The 18,014-nt window shown below is 40.9% G+C and overlaps 1 protein-coding gene across 1 annotated transcript in view; it reads left to right on the top strand.

Moving 5' to 3' along the window:
- The first annotated feature begins 522 nt into the window (after positions 1-522).
- triqk (triple QxxK/R motif containing) overlaps positions 523-18,014 on the top strand; it is a 23,348-nt gene continuing 5,856 nt past the window's right edge. The window contains exons 1-3 of the mRNA XM_022747308.1: positions 523-669; positions 3,554-3,628; positions 12,791-12,876. Coding sequence (XP_022603029.1) covers positions 3,568-3,628; positions 12,791-12,876 — 147 coding nt within the window. The 5' untranslated portion in view covers positions 523-669; positions 3,554-3,567. The remainder of the gene's footprint in view (positions 670-3,553; positions 3,629-12,790; positions 12,877-18,014) is intronic.

Raw genomic sequence — 18,014 nt, 5'->3', positions numbered from 1 at the left:
AAGCAAAATGTACAGTGAAATAAGTCATTATTCAGAGTGGTCCCTGTCAGCAATCGTTATTATTGATGTACTGATATGTAAATGGTGCTCCAACGGTGTGGTATGTATACTACAACATTGGAGCACCATATAAATGAATAAATAAATAAATAAATAAATACTGCCTACTACGCAGGATAGCTTTATATTTTCTTGAATAACTCTCTCATAATTTTTACTACATATCATAATTTTCTTAAAAACTGTCTTGATTCATAACGTCTAGAACAACTCATTTATCTACCCTTCTTATTTATGCACTATATCTGCAAAACTGCAACCACCTCGTGATTCAGGAGGTTTTGTGTCTTGAGATGAGTGGGAGTGTCCAGACTATCAACTGCTCTTGTGCTCGTCCACTGTTTTTGTCTGACCGTCCCGCCCAGTCTTTGTCCTATTGGTCCACTTGTCACATACCCGTCTGTGATTGGATGAGAAGTTCGTCAGTCGTCGACGTTGACGTTTAAACCAGGAACTATCAGTGGGAAGAAGTGGTGTGTTGGCATTCTGGCGAAAATCAGATGAAAGTCCAATAAAACGACACTGCGTGTCCACGTACAGCAGTCAGACGTCTCGTGATGCAGAAACACCTCTACTAAGCGACGTCTTCTCTCAATAAACAACGACAGTGTAAGTATGTTCGTGAATACAATGACTGAAGGCTGCCTCTCGTGAATTACATCTACACTTGAATGTTTTACGGTCTGTTGTGTTGAATAAGACTTCGCTCAGAGGCTAATATAACAGTTCTGCTAATTTAACATGTGATTTCTGAAGAAAAAAAAATCCTTCTCCATGTTCTGGTCTGCAGAGAAAAGTAAAAGCCCAAATGCATGTATAGTGGATTAAAAAAAACCCCGATAGTTTGTCAATAGTAGAGTCATTTTACACAATGCCAACAGATTGAGAGCTCTACTCCCCAAAACACCAAGCATTGTTTAAAAGTTGCATGTACAGACAGTTCCCATTTTATTACGTCCACCTAGCTGAAACTGATGCAGCCTTACATATCTGTCCTAAAACAAATCCTACCTTAATAAAAGGCTGCCTATAATGTTTAGTTTTTTGTTGAAACTGTTTAAGTGGTATTAAAATACGTGTTTGAAATATTTTGTTCCGCCCATTAATTTCAATGAGGGTAGACAAACACCTCTTGATATAATGTTATACAACTTAACACAACAGTGTGAGGACTCAGAAAACTGACAGGTTTCCAGAGCCCAATGTGACATTTTTTTGCTCCCCTTTTTTCTGATCATAGTCCAGTCCCCAAAGATATGATATAAATCAGAAAAAAAACAGAATTTATTCACATTGGAGAAGCTGGAGCACCACAAACTCCAGCCTCTAAAACAAAGTCCAAATAAACACTAAAACTATTTCATTAATAACCGAATATTATAACCTTCATGAAGGTAGAATTTAATGCAGGACTGCTGCATCAGACTTTTAGTGAGGTGGACCTAATAAACACTGAGTTTATTTTCACCCAGTGTTACTTCACAGTCCTGTTTTCTGTTTTGTCCACACACCTTCTGGCATTAAGTCTTGAGGGAAACTGTTTTGCATACCTGGTCTCTAGTCTTTCTATGCAGTCTTGTGGATATTTGAAACTAATTTTCTAAACTGAAGCTTAGTTGTGTAGCCATATGCATGCAGCAAATAAAATCTAATTTGTGACTTAATACATTTTACTCAGCAGGATAAATTCACCCTTAAATTAACTTGTGAATCGCAGTGCACCTTGATACTGTGGAACTGATCATTTTAATCACCAAAAGCCATTGTTTAAAAAATATCATACTTGCTAGGCCTAGTTTAGATCTCCAGTAAAGTGGGATTATGGTTAACACTCTTAATGACTAGAATGCCTTACATTCCTCTTGTCATCTATCTCTTGTAAGCTACAAAAATAGATAGGAAATTATTATTTTATCAGCACAAACAATACATTTGTCACTATGCTTAGAAATTTTTCCAATAGTCAGCACGTTTCCTTGCTTTTTATATCCACAGCTGCAAATTCAAAATATACTGTAACACATGTAGATGTTTCCGAGAAGGTGATGACAGAGGCTTCAAATGTGTTATTTTTGGCAGTTTATAATAACATTGTGACGCTGCTGCACAGTACAACATAGCTGGTAACTTTGAGAGCCCACTGTGTCCAACTGTAAACATTACATTTGGACAATTTCCTCCCTTCCTTTTGTCCCCCTCTCACTTCCTTTAATTTGCTGACTGTGGTTTCCAGCTGCCGGAGAACAATAGCCGTGCATACATCCTCCTTTTCTGCTGGCACTAACAGTGTTTGAAATGTAGGTGAAAACAGTGTTTTTGGTGTAAGGTAAAATTCAGGTTTCCCAAGGCAGCAGCAGCAGTCTCCCATGAGAAGGTATCAGTCAGCACAGGCAGCCAGCCACGCTCCTTGAACATGCTAATTCAGTCTCTTTCCTCTATTCCCCGGCTGCACCTCTAGACTCTCCACCGCTCTTGTTCTTCTTGGATGCACATAGATACTTTTTTCCTTTCGTATTCACCTCTCACTTCTCCCCTGTGCACACCTGCTTACACATTTTTCTTTCTGTCACATGTTGACTTTTTTTTTTTTTCCGACTGATAATCAATTATCATTAGATTAACACAGCATGATATATGTGTAGCATTATTTGTCTAAGCATATGGGTAGGTGTGAATGTTTCCTTCTAATTATCCTCGCATCTTTTGGCCAGTGAACGTGTTAGAGATTTCAGTATCATCAGAACAACGTCCTGCCCCACGACTCATACTTGCTTTTTCCACTATTTTAAACAAAAGGCTACACTATTGATTGATGCAGTGTGTTGTGAGGGAGCCTGTCTGGAATTTAGAGCAGAGTGCTCACTGAGAAACAAGGATGTTGGATGGATGCAAGAAACACACACAGTGAGTTTTGGCACTTTGTAAAGAATAGTATTATACAGACCTGGTTATATCTGGTGAGTGTACATCTATACACGCACATGCTTTGACATAAATGCACAGCCCTACTACCTTGCATTTATTCTGTTACACAAGCATAGTCACACACTTGGTTAGTTACACGTGGAACCCGAGGATACTATTTATATTATTCCTAACTCTTTCTCTTTACGTCCCTGTGAGCTGTCATGGTAATCAAAGAGAGAGCTCATGGTGTGAAGGGAAATGGCGTTAGACTAAATGAGATGGATAGGAAGTGCACATACTGTGAACATAACACACATGGAAGGTGGTGAGAATGAATTTAATTATGTCTAGCAGATGTATGTGTAAGATAAACCATCTGCCTGATCAAAACTGACTACTCTTCTCTATATATGATTGTGTATTAACTTGAATCCTTGCTACAGATTTCACAAGTTATCTCAGACTACAGTAACAGGAATGGAGCTATATCCGTATTTGATTAAACTAAATGATCAGGTGTAACACTGAGACCCAGCTGTGAAATTTTTCTCACTCTGAAGGTTGTTTTTCCTCTTTGTCTTGTCAGGCTGAGGAGGGAAAATGGGGAAGAAGGATGCCAGTGCGACCGGATTACCAGTTGATCAGTACCGAAAGCAGATTGGTGAGTCTCCTGTCATCCTAGCGCTGGTTAATCAATTTATTGGTCAATAATAAATTATGTAATCAAATCAAGTAGCAATATATTGATGTTTTGACATTGGTTGGAAACAGATGCTAATAAATGCTCAGATTGCTTTATTGTTTTGTAACTTTAAAGAAATTCTTTGGGCATCTGCCTTTAATATAGCATTTTGAGTACTATTTGACTGACAGTTTAATCAAAAAGATAATCAATATATTAACAGGCAATTAAAACAATAAAGTCTGGTAATTTGTTCATAATGCTTTTTGACAGTTGAGATTGGTCTTCGACTGGTTGTGTAACTGCATTTCAACAAAAATCATTACTCACTGCTTGATGTGAGCAATCGTAACCACAACACAGTAATCAACTCAGCGCTCATAAAAAACAAGCATGTGTTGCAGTAAAACTCTGAGTGTATATCCCAAACTGCTCAACAGCTCACCTCTATTGAAGACCTTTAGCGACACTGGCTATGTAAGAATTAGCATAGTTTCTTTTCACAGCCCTGGAAACTTTTCCAATTTGTACTGGATTGAAAAGAAACTTAAACCCAGACTCACTGGATTAGAACCAGTATACATGCTGTGGAAGTAATTACACATAGAGATGAACAAGCAGCGTCTGAGGTCACATTACTGACGGACAGCACATTCTGCTTAAAACACTGCCCCCTCTGATATCACGTCAGAAGCTGTTTTGTCAAAGTTAAATACCGCTCTAATCCTGCGGTTCTTTGTTTCCCCATCCTTCCCCTTACATCAAAAAGGCCTAACTAAGGCAATATGGTCGGTATCAATCAAAAGTTCGGTCCCCTTCAGCATGCCAGCTGTGGTTGCTTGAAGATCACAGCTCATATCATGTCTTTTTGTTTTTGTTTTCCTCTTGTGGAGCAAAACCAAAAGGTCGCCAGTGGCAAAGCTGGATAATTATGAGCAGCTATGAGTGACGCAAACACACAGGCTTAAAGTTTCTACTTCAAATCCCAGGAGAGGTACATTGTGCACATGAAATGCAGCTAAGTAGTCTTTGTTAGATACAAAAGGTGCCCGATTTCAGATCAAAAAAATGTAGTGAGACTCTCACTAAAGGTCTGGTATTGGTCTTGATCAATGAGGATCCTCACCAAGACCCAGAAGAGAATGAGTTCCTTCATAGAGATGGCAACAATCACAGCTTTAGAGGATGAGTTGAAGAGAGCGACACAATCCAGATGATGAAAGTTACAAAACTAACACTGTGGATTTTTATGAAGGCTAAGTGTATCCATGGTGACTCCTCTGGCCAGGGGAAGTCTCAGAAACAGGTTTCAGAGGTTGTCGTCTTGCATTTCACATTTTAGTTTAAACTTCCTGTTTGACTTTTTTACGTCATCCTGTTCCCCAGGCCTGAAGACTAAAGTTATAAGTGTGACTAAGATTTTTAAGTCTGGAGAACAACAACAGTTGATCTCATCAGTCGATCATCCATGCAACCACAACGCAAGAAGAAGAGGACACCAGAGGGATTCATTGGGCACATGTTCAGGGAGGAGGTTGTATATGAAAGGGGAGATCCCAGATGGCTTAATATTTACCTTGTCCACTTAAATTTTCCCCCAGAAGAGACACTCTGCAACAATGGCTTGTTGAGCACATGACAGAACCTTATCTTTTGGCCTTTCGTATCCAATTTGCCGCCTGATGTTAAAGAGACCTGCGATTTCTTTGATCAGAACTCGAAGGTGAACATTAATCAGGAGGATTCTGAAACTCTGCTAGCTGCCTTTTTAGATGTGTTATCCCTGCATCCAAATAACCCTCTTGAGAGGGTTTCAGAAGCCCTCAAGTTGTTTTCTTGGCTAGAGAAGTGGGGAAAAAAGATACCTGTATTAATGAGGGAACTGGCTTCTTTCTATACTGTTCTTGTCTTGCTTGCAAAAATGCTAAAAATGCATTGCTTTATTAAGTTCTGTGACTGGTAAATCACCCAATATAAAACACTTTATTTCATGTTCACATAGGCCTGTCACATCATATAGCATTGACCACCTCATGGTGTGGGTCCGTCTCAGACCTCAGGTGAGCAGAACCTCAGTGGACCCCCTGTAGTTTGCCTATCACCCTCAGGTAGGAGGCCATCATCTACCTGCTTCAACGAGCCCTTTCTCACCTGGATGAAGCAGGCAGCACTGTGGGAATCATCTTCTTTGACGTCTAAGTGCTTTTAACACAACCTGCTCTAGAATACGCAGGTCGACACCTCCACAATCTCCTGGATTGCTGGCTACCTGACAGATAGACCACAATTTGTGCAGCCAACCAGCAAGGCAGCCAGCCAGTCAGTCAGCCAGCCGGCTAGCTAGCTACCTCGTGTCAAGTCTGACATTGTTCTGGTCCCCTTCCTCCCAGTGGATGGCTGTTTGTTGGCCCCTGGTGATTCACACCCTCTGATTATCCCAGGTTTTATATTTCCTGGTTGTACTGTAGTGTTAACAAGGCTCATGAGACGGTTTCTTAGCCTACATGTATTCTGTTGGTGCATGTTTTTGATTTTGCACCTTCTTATCACTTTCATATAGTGGTTTTTGTATCATATGCTGTTTTTTTGTTTTATTTTCTCATGGTATTTGCCTAAGATTAAAAAAGAAAAATCATTAAACTCACAGAGATCACTATATTTGTCTTTCTCAAGCACGAGATAGCCTGTTGAGATATTTCCCTATTTTTTTTTTTACTCTAAAGAAGCTGGGGTCTCATAAAGTAGTGCAATGGTTGCATATGTTTTCATATTTGGACAGAAGAATCGGATTATTTAGCCTGCAGATATCCCTTAACCGCCTGCCATTGTGTAAAACCCGGTGGGTTCAACAAATGAGAGACAGACATAACATAACAAGCTCATCTCCCACTGTCACATCCCTTACCAGGGGCGCAGAAATCTTGTTCTTTCCTTTTTCCTTCCCATTTAGTGTTTTTCTTTTTGAGCACATCTCATCAATTCAAAAATATGTAACAGAGGTGTCAGGGACACTTTGGTCCTCTCTCTTCTGTCGCCTCCTTCCAAACCCTCAATTTCTACCATTTTTCCTTCCTTTTTGAAAAGAATGGCCATCAGGCAATTTCAGTGAACCACTGTTTAACAGCAAAGGTGGAAAACAGAGAGGGGGAAAAAGACATTGGAGAGGAAAATGAAGTCTTCAAAGATAGCATGGGGCTGTGTCTTCTGAGAGCTGGAATGGGCCACACATGGTAATTTGAAATCGTAATAGGGTGACTTATTCATGGCGCATCAGCAGTAGTCCAGGCTGGTTGTTGAGCTGTACCATCATCTCTGCTGGAGTGCTTTTGTCATGTCAGATGGCCATCAAGGGGCCACTGCTGACACTCTTTTAAAATACCATTATTAAGCCTGTTATAATTGACTGCACCAAGCTGCCCTCTGGAGAGGCAAAGCTTTAGTGTTCTTACATGGAAGTGCAAGTGGTCACTCTGCTGCTGCCCACTGAACAAGCAAGGGAAAATTGTCTGCACAGATAAAGACACCTAAATCTTCAAGTGCAGACTGGCAAATTGGAAAAATATTGGCTTTAGAATGCATCATTTCACATTGTAAAGAAGATTTCACTTAGGAAATTGTCTGTCTTGCAATTAAATATGATACATCTAGATGCAGGTGAAATATTTCACTCACATCTGTGGCTGGGCTTTGGTATATCATCAAAAGAGTACAGTTTACCTCTTCTCTTTATATAACAGTCAATCTTCATTTAGTTGTTTAGAATGCTTCACTCTAAGTCTCGCATACTAATTGCAAAATCCCTTTGAAAAACTGGCAAAAAATGGACTGTTGTCAAGTTGTAATCATATTTTCCATGCATGTCTAAGCTCCACCTGAGATTTGGCCTCCCCTCTCCTCCCATGACATGATGCAAAGGAAAAGGCATAAATATCTCCCATGTGTCTGGCATCAGTCCTCCAGTTCCATTACCATGCATTCTGGCAGATGCCAGCGATCTGCACCATGTGGTCATTGACTATTTGGCCGCCGTGCCAGATAGACACAGAGGCAAATCAAAGCTCGACGAACTGTCAGACACGCTGTCGGTGCATTGCCTGAATCGTCCCAGGATTCTCAGAGAGTACAGGACGGTGGCCTGTCTGTCCAAATCGCCCCATCACACTCCATGTAGTGCACATGCAGTAAGGTTAGTCCCCATAGACACAAACACTCACACACATACTGAATTCCTCAGACATGAGGCGTGTTTCTCTTGACACACTCGTGTGCTTGTTTGTTGTTATGTTGCCTTCATGACAGTTGTGTACAGGAGCTTTTTGAATATTACAGTACTGGCTGCATTTTACGTAGATCGTCAAATGACAAGAAGAAGTAGATTTTTTGTCACAGTAGTAAATGTTATTACTGTAATTCAATCATGTGACACTTTACATAATGGATCGTTTCTTTAGAACTATCCTGACCTGAGGTCACATATCTGCATCCAAAAGAGAAGCAGCAGTTTTTTGTCATATTTGAAACATGGCACAAATTAAATAGAAGCTACTGAATGGACAAGCAGAGTTAATAAGACGCCTGCTCTTCTAAAAACCTTTAACTATTTCATTTCTCAAGCCGGCATAAAGGGCTTGACACAGAAGTCCGTGTTCCATCTGTTTCACTGATCTTCATTGGAGATGAGCAACAAGCAAAGATTTTGGTGGATTTTCTTGAAGCAGGAACTTTGTTAAGCTTAATGCTGCTGCATGTAGTTTTTGATTGATGGCCCATGCTAGGTGGACTTAGCTAAAGATGTTTCTGCAGGATGTGGCATACTGGGTTGGTAATGCAGCTTTGAGCAGCAAGTTATTGTTGCAGTAGCTGATTTTCCACAGTTACTTGACACAGGTTTAAACAAGATGGCAGCAGCTTCAGTTGCCACAGTGTGTGTCCCAGACACAGAATGCAAGTGGGTCTTTAATTTTTTTGTAATCGTAATGAAAGATATCAGTTTAAATGTCTTTTATTACATGATGCATGACTGAAATGTAGAATGTTAGAAATGTGCAATATGCTGGAATCATGACTTTGTCTGAGGCAAGTGATGGTTCTCCAGTGGCGTGAAAACTGTCACAGATAGTTCCCTGCCTGTCATACTCATCAGAATATTAACACACAACAAATACTTACATCTCTTATATAACCACCTCTGCCATGACCTTATGAATCTAGATACATAAGGGTCCAAAATTGAGATTTTGACGTATGGACCCCACTGTATATTTTTAAAAATTAATCCATGGACAAAGTTTCACAAAAACTGTATTTTTTATTTTTGGTTGTACATTTGTACAAGACAATTGGCTGTATATCTTAAGTGTGCACACTAATTTGGTGGTGAAATGGATAAGTTGAACAGCAATGAACAACAATAAGTAATTCACAGTTGAAGCTAAATGTTATCTTCTTGTTGCCAACATCTGATCCGTTCTCACTAAAAGAAACCACAATACAAAAGTCAGTAGTTAAAAAAGAATTCAGTTGATCTGCTTCTCCCCTCCATTATCCGTCTCTTCACCATGAACGAACTGTCCTGTATTTTGTCTATTTACTGCTCCTGTTAGTAATGTGTTTTCTGCTTAAGCTTGTCTGTTTTCCTACATTGTTTTCACCCTGCTCCACTTCTGGATTTATTAAGGCAGGGTCGCATTTAATGGTTTAATGCACTGTTTAAACTGAGTGTGAACATGCAGTATATTCAAACAATACTATATGGCACACATATTTTCTACTGCTACGTCTACCCCTCTTCTTGAGTCATTTTAATGGCCAGATTGTGTGACATGCAAATCACATAGCCCGTGGCTAATTTTAGCTAATACCCCCTACCTGTCTCCTTTAATGCTAAACAGAACAATAGCTCAAGATAAAAACGCAATGACGCAATGATGAAAAACCTGAAACACATTTAAGGGAATCTGCAGTAATGGTGGGGAGGTGAGGGCCACTCTCACTTTTCTCTTGTCCTCTTGACATGAAATCAGTGATGACTTCAATGAAAGGCACTCTCAGAGAAGCCTCTCAGCAGGCACTCCAGGCTGCCTTACAAGGGCTAATGTTCCTCTGAGACACGGCATTGTCGTTGCTGTACAGGAGGACAGTGATGCCTTTTCAGCGTGGCAGGCAGAAGCAGGGAGGGATGGGAGGACGGCGTGTAGCCCAGCGCAGGTAGATAATTGGTGACAGAAAGTGTCTACAGCACCGGTGCAGCAGGGGGAACAGCAATGACTGTTAGGGGAGATTCTTATCATCGATAGTCAAGGCATTCAAAGAAGAGCGTGCGCTGGAGCCCAGGATGTCTTACGCTAAGGATTTATTTAAGCTTGATCAAGGAGAATGGAGGAATCATCAATACAGACTTTTGTGCAATGATGTCACCCCCAATGCTGAGAACCCCTGAGGGACCCCTGTGGGTAGTTTTTATGCAGTTCTAAACATTACTATAGATAACCTACGCCGCATATTCAGTCCAATCTCTAATAGAAGAGGAATGTGTGAGCATTCTGTTGGTTCATTAACCATAAACAAGTAAACATGATTTGCACACGCCCAGGTGCTGGTCTCAAAACACCGAGCCACTTCTTACTGACCGTCCAAGGTGCCAGCAATATCAGCAGAAACCGCAGCTGTGTCTGGAGGTGCCACCTGAGCATCTCCTCCTGTAAGATGTAATGCGGTAACTGTGGCAACATGACTTAGGGGTCTCATGTTCACCTTTCACCCTGAGCCAATTCATTCATTCATGGTGAGCATATAGAAAACTACCTTACAATGACAAATAGGAGTGCTCATAATCCCAGTTCAATATCATCGTGCGTGTGTGTGTGTGTGTCTGTGTCTGTGTGCGTGGGTGTTCAGGCTCTAGACCCACGCAAACAAGCCACAGGAGAAAGGCAACATGAGGTTCTAATAAGTGCAGCACCGTAAAACAATGACATTACAACACCTTACACAGTCAGATGTAATTCTTTGGCATTTCTCCTCCATATCAATGATTCATACTCCTACTTGGTGTAATTATTCTGATTTTGCTCCAGTTAAGTATTGATTCTTACCAGATGGTTATGGGTGTATCGGGTTGTGATGATTTGTTGCATATAAACATAATTTCTCCGTGTAGACGTGGAACAAGTTTATCCCCATGCGTGAGTAAAACAGCACAGGTGCATGTTTTGGAAGCAGTTTGTGGGAGAAACTGTAAATGCTGAAGAAAAAAAAAAATCTGCCTTTGAAATCTAAACCCCAGCTTGCTTAAGTACTGATATTGTTTTGAGTGTGCATTATTGTTTTTCTTTTTTTTTTTTTTTTTTGCTGCAGAAAAGGTACCATGAGGACACAGATTGCCAAACAAAGTAAACTAGTATTGAAACAGAAAGTGCAGATAGTTGACTTGTGGGCTTCAGTTTAAAGTCCGTGTACAACTTTTTTCTTGCTTAACATTTAAACAAACAGGGCTTACAAATCTGTATTTTCAATAATATATTCAATAATAATTCCCTTGTATATTTCTCTATCCATTTTTTTTCTTGCATGTTGGTCTTGTAGTGTTTTTATGTAGCTTCCTGCAGCCTTACATTACCACAACCAGCCATTTTGCAGTCTGAAAGTCCTTGCACCATTTCTGTGAATGGAGAACAACCTAAGGTGCCCTCCAATCAAATTTCCCCCTCTCCACTTTCTGACAAGTGGAGGAGACATCCAGTGGCCCTCCTAATGAATTCCCACTAGCTCACTGTCTGCTCCTGGCAACATGCTCCCCATTTCTATTAGCCCTCCACTGAGTCGGAGGGAGGTGTAGGAGGAGTCCGGACCAGGAGGGATGGAGAAAGAGAGAGGAATTGAGTGCAAGATCTCAGAAAAAGAGAAGCAAGGGGAGTGAGATGGTTGTTTGAAAAAGAGCCAGTTTGTGTAGTATGCAGCTCTGTCTGTTTGTTTTCAGAATCTCACAATATAAACACAACTCTGTGCCCCTCCTGTCTCACTGGCTCATTTTCAGTCTTTTCTCTCCCACAGCCTCTCCAGAGCGATGTGGACGCTTTTTTTTCTCCTTCCTTCCCTCTTCCAATGTTAATGAGACTCAATTGGCTGGGACTAAAAACTCTGCATGTCACATCACTAACTGAGAAAGCCTCTAAGCTGACCCGGGGGCTTGGTCTCTCTCTGTCAAACACACATTATTCTATCCTCATGAGGACCATCCATGGATTCCAAAGCCTGTCAGCTCTCGCCCTAATCATAGTCTAATCCTATCCTGTAACTGAAGTCCTAAAAATATCATCTTTAAGGACTTGGTAATATGTCCACAGTCTGAGCATTAGGTTCTCACAAAGATAGAAGTTCAAGAACACACACACACACACACACACACACACACACACACACACACACACACACACACACACACACACACACACACTGTTCAGCAAGCTGTTGCCTTTCCACCCTATTGTTAGCAAAGTTCCTTTTCCTGCCGTGTGTTGTTTCTAATTAGACCCAGACAGGCGGCTCTGCCTCCTGTGAATCCGAGACACACACACACACACACACACACACACACACACACACACACACACACACACACACACACACACACACACACACACACACACACACACACACTTCACCAGGTGGCCAGTTTGCCCAAAAGACTCACCCTTGAGACTTGTGCCCATGGGAAGTCAACTAAGCGCAGGTGAACAGTGTGCAGCTCAGGCCAGAAAAATGCTCTGTATTTTGGATGCACGTGCAGAACATTGTAGCTTGTGAACTTGTGAAATTTCAGAACTATATTCAACCGTCATTTATCCTCACTTGTATTCATTTGTTAAGCATGTGACAATATTACAAGGTACAGAAGAAGTCAGAAGTCTGAGAAGGCTTTGAGCTTCATTACTGCCTCAGTTAAAACATATGAATCTTCAATCAAACTTATCCATGAGCTGCATCATTCTTCTTGTCATTTAGAGTAAATATGAATGGAGGAAAACTGCAAATGAAGCCGGGCTTTGAAATTGCAGCAGAGCTTAATACCACAACAAAACATGGTATTCAAAATGACAATCAGGTGGTTGTGTACTGATTAGATTTTCTTCTCTCTTTCAGGGAAACAGGACTACAAAAAGACAAAGTCGGTCTTAAAGGCCACACGGCTGAAAGCTGAAGCAAAGAAGAATTCCTCTGGATTCAGGGTGAGACTTTCCTGGACTTACTTTCTGTTTCACATTACTGATGTCTGTTATCTGCATGTCTTCTTCTATGTCTGCCTGCCTGTTCTGGCCCATCTGCCTGTCTGTCTTTCTGCCAACCATCTTCTTTCCATTTGTCTGTGTGTCTGTCTGCCTGTCTGTTTGAGAGCCTGCCTCACTAGATCACATTTGATATCCAAGACGCTTAGCTCTTTTTACAACTTAATGTATGTCTTTTGGGAAAGGTAACAGTATATATCCATCTGAAATGATGTGACGTGGCCCCCCTGCCTATCTGTTGAAGATCTGTAAAAGTGTTGAAAACTATCACTGAGGAAAGAAAGGGTCTCTGTAGAATAAAGTTTACAATACTCGATCACATCTACAATAGAGAAGAAGACATAACATACAGCTTTTTAAAACATGAATTCCTGGAAGGATTTACATTCAAGAGTTTCCTTATTCATTTGATGGTAAAAGAGCAAAGGAGCGGGACAAGGAAAGAGAGATAGAGGTGTGGGATATCTCTCTCTATTAAAAGCAGAAAAGAAAAAAGAGGGGGGGGGGGGGGGGGGGGGCTGATGAGTGATTTGCGGGTAGGACACACTCACCGCTAGCTCCAGTAGATCTTGTAAAATTTTAGAGTGAAGTATTGACGTAGGAAGTTTACCAATGGTGCAATCAATGTTTCAGAGGAATCAAAAGGAAGAAATATGAAGAAAATTCTGAATAAAAAAGATATTACAAAGTTGGACTCGAATGACGAAACGGGCCCAGACAAAGCCTTGGGCTCAACCAAAAATTTCAGCAACTTTATGAAAAATTGTACACTTCTCAAGCCCACAGGTTACGAGACAGTTTTGTTTACACATGTAAACTGCCCACAGTAGCTCAGAGAGATGGGAGTTCTTGGAGACAGAAATCACATGTTAGGAAATAAGAAAAACAGTTAACACCATAGAAAATGGTGAGAGTGAAGGGCCAGACGGGATATGCAATGAGTTTTCTTAAAAAAAAAAAAAAAAAAAAAAAAAAAAAAGAGTTCAACAACTTAAACACAGAACATGTATAAGAAGGCTTTTTAAGTGCGCATGCTAACATTGACATTAAGTGAAGTAACTGTAATACTTATATCAAAGACAGGGAGGGACTCAGAGCAGGTGGATGTCACTATTAAACACACATCAGAAAATCTTGGCCAAGTCCCTAGCTAGAAGACTCAGTCTCCATATGGCTGGTACACCCAGATCTGGCAGGGACGTGCACTTAGTCCCTTCTTGTTTGTACCTACATTGAGGAAACGATTCGGACACAGGGAAATACATGATTATAACACTGAATTTACTCCTATTTGTACTGTGTTACAAGAAAGATGTGCCGACATTTAAATCCTGGATAAACAACACTGACTGATACCCTCCACCTGAATCTGACATATCCTCAGTGACAGACTGGAGGGATTTGAACGGACTTGGACACCAATGATCTCTTATATGGAAAGGATGGATGATGTTAAGATGCACAGCTCAAACAGGAAACGTTAATACCTCTAGATGGCGCTCTTCTGAGATGGGAGATGGGAGACTTTTTTTTTATTCCAAGGTGTTTTTTTGGGTTTTTTTTTCTCATGGTGTTTATTGGCTTGTTTGTTGGCCTCTTTTCCCTCCTCTGTATTGTTAGTCTGTTGCTGTTATAAACTTGAAATGAAGCATTATGTCCATTCTGAAATTTTGTATCACTGTATCACTGCTTTTAAAAATATTTGACATGGAGAGACTGTAAAAGAGAAAAGGAATAAGAAAGTGACACGATAGAGTTGGGGGGATGTGAAAGTAAAGGGAGCTGAGGGTGTTGGCAGGGTAGAAAAGTGCGTCTCTCTCCGCTGCTTTGTCACACTGCAGCGATTAGGGGCAGGCAAAGATGGATGACTCCACGTTTATCACTCTGGCAAACGTGCCACCGCTGTTTATGCTTTACCTCATTCATTTGGCTTGCCAACAAACATTTTTACTATTTCAAGGTTTTTCCTTTTGCCAATGAAATAGCTTGCGATTCTACAGTCTTAGGTTTTTAAATCCTCTTTGAAATTGCAAATACCATCAGATGAAATCAAGCCCTCAGTGATTTTTTTCATAGTTGTTTTTAAGTGAAAGTCAGTTGTAAGAAAATATATCTCTCAGACATGTCCGCTGTTATTTTTTGCTTGTTTGTTTTTCCTTCGTGGCATTGGAAAATTGGTTCTGTTTACAGTACATCAAAAGCCAAAAGGCTTCACTTCCTCATTAAGCTTCAGTTGGCATGTAGTACACAGAGATGAACAAATCATAGCGAGGATTAAACACTGGGTGAAATGGTCAGGTTTTAAAATATGCATCTCTTAGACACGCACGGCCTCATTAAGCACGTCTTTAATCCAATTAGATTAGTCCATATCTTGAAATATTGATATTGCTCATAAATAATTCAGGTTTTTCACGCCCAAGACGAGGGAATTTTCAGAGGTCGGATTAAAAATACCTCTGGGACGAGGATATTAAACTGACTTAGACCTCTTGGCCCTGAGTTCGATTGAAATTCAGCCCAGATGTAATGGATATTTGGTCACGCTTGCTTTCCCATCGAGTCCTTTTTAGCGTTATATAAAGTTGTGATTTTTACACAGCTCTGTGATGACAGGAGAAAGCCCCGCCACCCCCAGTCTCTGAACCTTTGGTTGCCGGAAATGATTTGACTGGTTTATATGTTTATAAAGGCATGTTGCTCTATGCGTAAATCCTCTCTTCTCTTCTCTTCTGTTGAAATGCTGGTCTCAGATGCAGCTGGCATCTCAAAAGGGCCAGCAGACATGCGGGCACAGAGAATCTGGCAGCTACCAGGGCAGGCTGTCTCGGGGCTGTCCTAGTAGCAGGGCAGTCTGGATAAGTTGGCAAAGAAAAAGATGGAGAGACTAGGAAAGACAGAGTGACAAAGGGAGAACTTCTGTTCCCTCAACAGTGATCAGTTGTCTGGGTTGCAAAAAAAAACGTTGACCTGAGAAATGGCGGAAACCAGCCACCTGTTGTATATGTGCCTGTTTTTGTACGCATGTCGAGTCACGGTGTGTTTATGAAAGTAGCGTTGGTCGGCTGAATGTGAATCTGCGGCTCCCCTAAACGACGGATAACATCAGGTCACGACAGCAGAGATGAAGAAACTGGCAGGAGGTCTTGCTACAGTCTCTCCTCAGGTTGCTCAGACAAGAAGAAGCACCTTCGAAGTAGCTCCAGCACACTAGCTTGCAGCACAGGAAACAAGCCTAATTGGCACTCTAGCCTTCTGTTCAGTTCTGCACTGCTTTCCCTCAGTCTTTTTTAGTCGCCTAGAAAGTTGGGAAAATGTGGAATTGGCAGAGGATGGAGGCTACCAGCTGTCATTTGTGAATGTATGTTGTGTGAAGACCATATAGAACAGGATTTTTTTTTTTTAGTTTTTTTTTTTTTTAGTTTTAGCAAAGAATTACAAGCATTTTTACTCTTTTCCCACCCAAGTTCTTCTATTCTGCAACATGCTTATACCATTAATATTTCTTGTGTCAAGAAGTTTTATCTTGAAGGAGCACTTCTGATTAATAAGTGCAGCAATTATTGAGTGCCATCCAGAGTTATTGCTAGCAAACTCTGAAGTGAAAAAGTTTCTGTATAAACTGTGAAGGATGCTGCGCTGAAAACCTTAGATTCAAACTGTAGCATCTGCTTCAGCCTCCAACTGAAGCGGACGTCTGGATCTGTTATCTGTTCTGGCCATTAGGTTTATGAGGCTCATTCACACTTTTTAGTTTGACAGATAGCACATGGGAATTCTGTAGACCTTTTTATTGACACTTAATTTACTATAATCTTCATGAAAAACTTGGTGAGTGGTGACGGTGATGATGAGGCTTTTCCTGTTCACAGAAATGTTTTTTTTTTTTTTTTTTTTTTTACAAGTGTCCCTGAAGCATGAAGGAAGGACAGAGCTGTATAAGGAGTTTTAGTTATGTAAAAGGCCTGTTTGTTTCATTTAAGATAATCAGTGGATATAAAGGGAAAGTAGGTTATGGCTTTTAGCAAAATTTGATAATGGCATACACTGTGTATGGATAACAGCAGCTATGGTGACTTACATTTGAAATGATTAGTCCATTAATTGATTAGTTTGATCGTCAGATTGTCATCAAAAACAACTTTAATAATCAATCATTCTAAGTCATGTAGGAAGAAAAAATGTGAGTTTTCATCCTCTAATATGTGAGAATTTTCTTTATCTGTATTTTATATGATTAGAAATTGAATAATCTTGGTGTGTTTGTTGGGCAAAACAAGTTATATGAAGATTTATTTTTGGGATCTGGGAAGCTGTGTTAGGCATTCCTTTTGCTATTTTCTGACATTTTATAGACAAAATGATTAATTAAAAAAAAAAATAGAAAAACCTGCACTGAAAATAATCATTGACTGGAGCCGAAACGTAACAGCAACGTTCATGTAACCAGTATTGAACTATAACCTGATGGCTGGTTATTTGTCGCTGTGACACCATCACAGATGAGACTCCAGCCGCAGCCCAAATGCACCAACAGTTGTTTGTAGCTTGTGTTTTTCTGCCACCCACATACAGCCACAAACGCACTGAAAGTCTCTTGCTTAGCACGTAGGCGCACACAGACTGACATACACGTACGCACACAAACAAACCCAGGAGGAGAATAAAAGGCAGACCAGATGAGGGGATGTCTGTCGAGCTGTGGCTTGTCGCCAAGGTGACAGAGACCCAGCTCCCAGCATGCTGAGTGTGCTGCAGCTGCCGCCGGTGCTAAGAGGGCCACATGATGAAGATGATGATGTGCTTGGGCCCCATCCAGGGGTCTCCATCAGAATGTGGGCAGAGAGGCTGTGTGTGTGCGTGTGTGTGTGTGCGTGCGTGCGTGCGTGCGTGCGTGCGTGCGTGCGTGCGTGCGCACATAAACGTGTTTGTGAGACAAGACAAGAGTCAACACAGTGGGCCACTCTTGAAAACAATGATCTCAATCAAGTGCAGGTGCTTTCTACCACTCAAGTGTTTTCACCAAAACCCCTCCAGCTTGTTTTCATAGACAAGTCACTGTAACCAGCTGTTCTCTTTCT

The sequence above is a fragment of the Seriola dumerili genome, unplaced genomic scaffold, assembly GCF_002260705.1.
Source record: "Seriola dumerili isolate Sdu_G_001 unplaced genomic scaffold, Sdu_1.0 BDQW01000110.1, whole genome shotgun sequence".
NCBI classification, from domain to species: Eukaryota; Metazoa; Chordata; class Actinopteri; order Carangiformes; family Carangidae; genus Seriola; species Seriola dumerili.
Note: the sequence above shows the minus strand (reverse complement) of the source record. Positions and strands in the feature narration are given on the sequence as shown.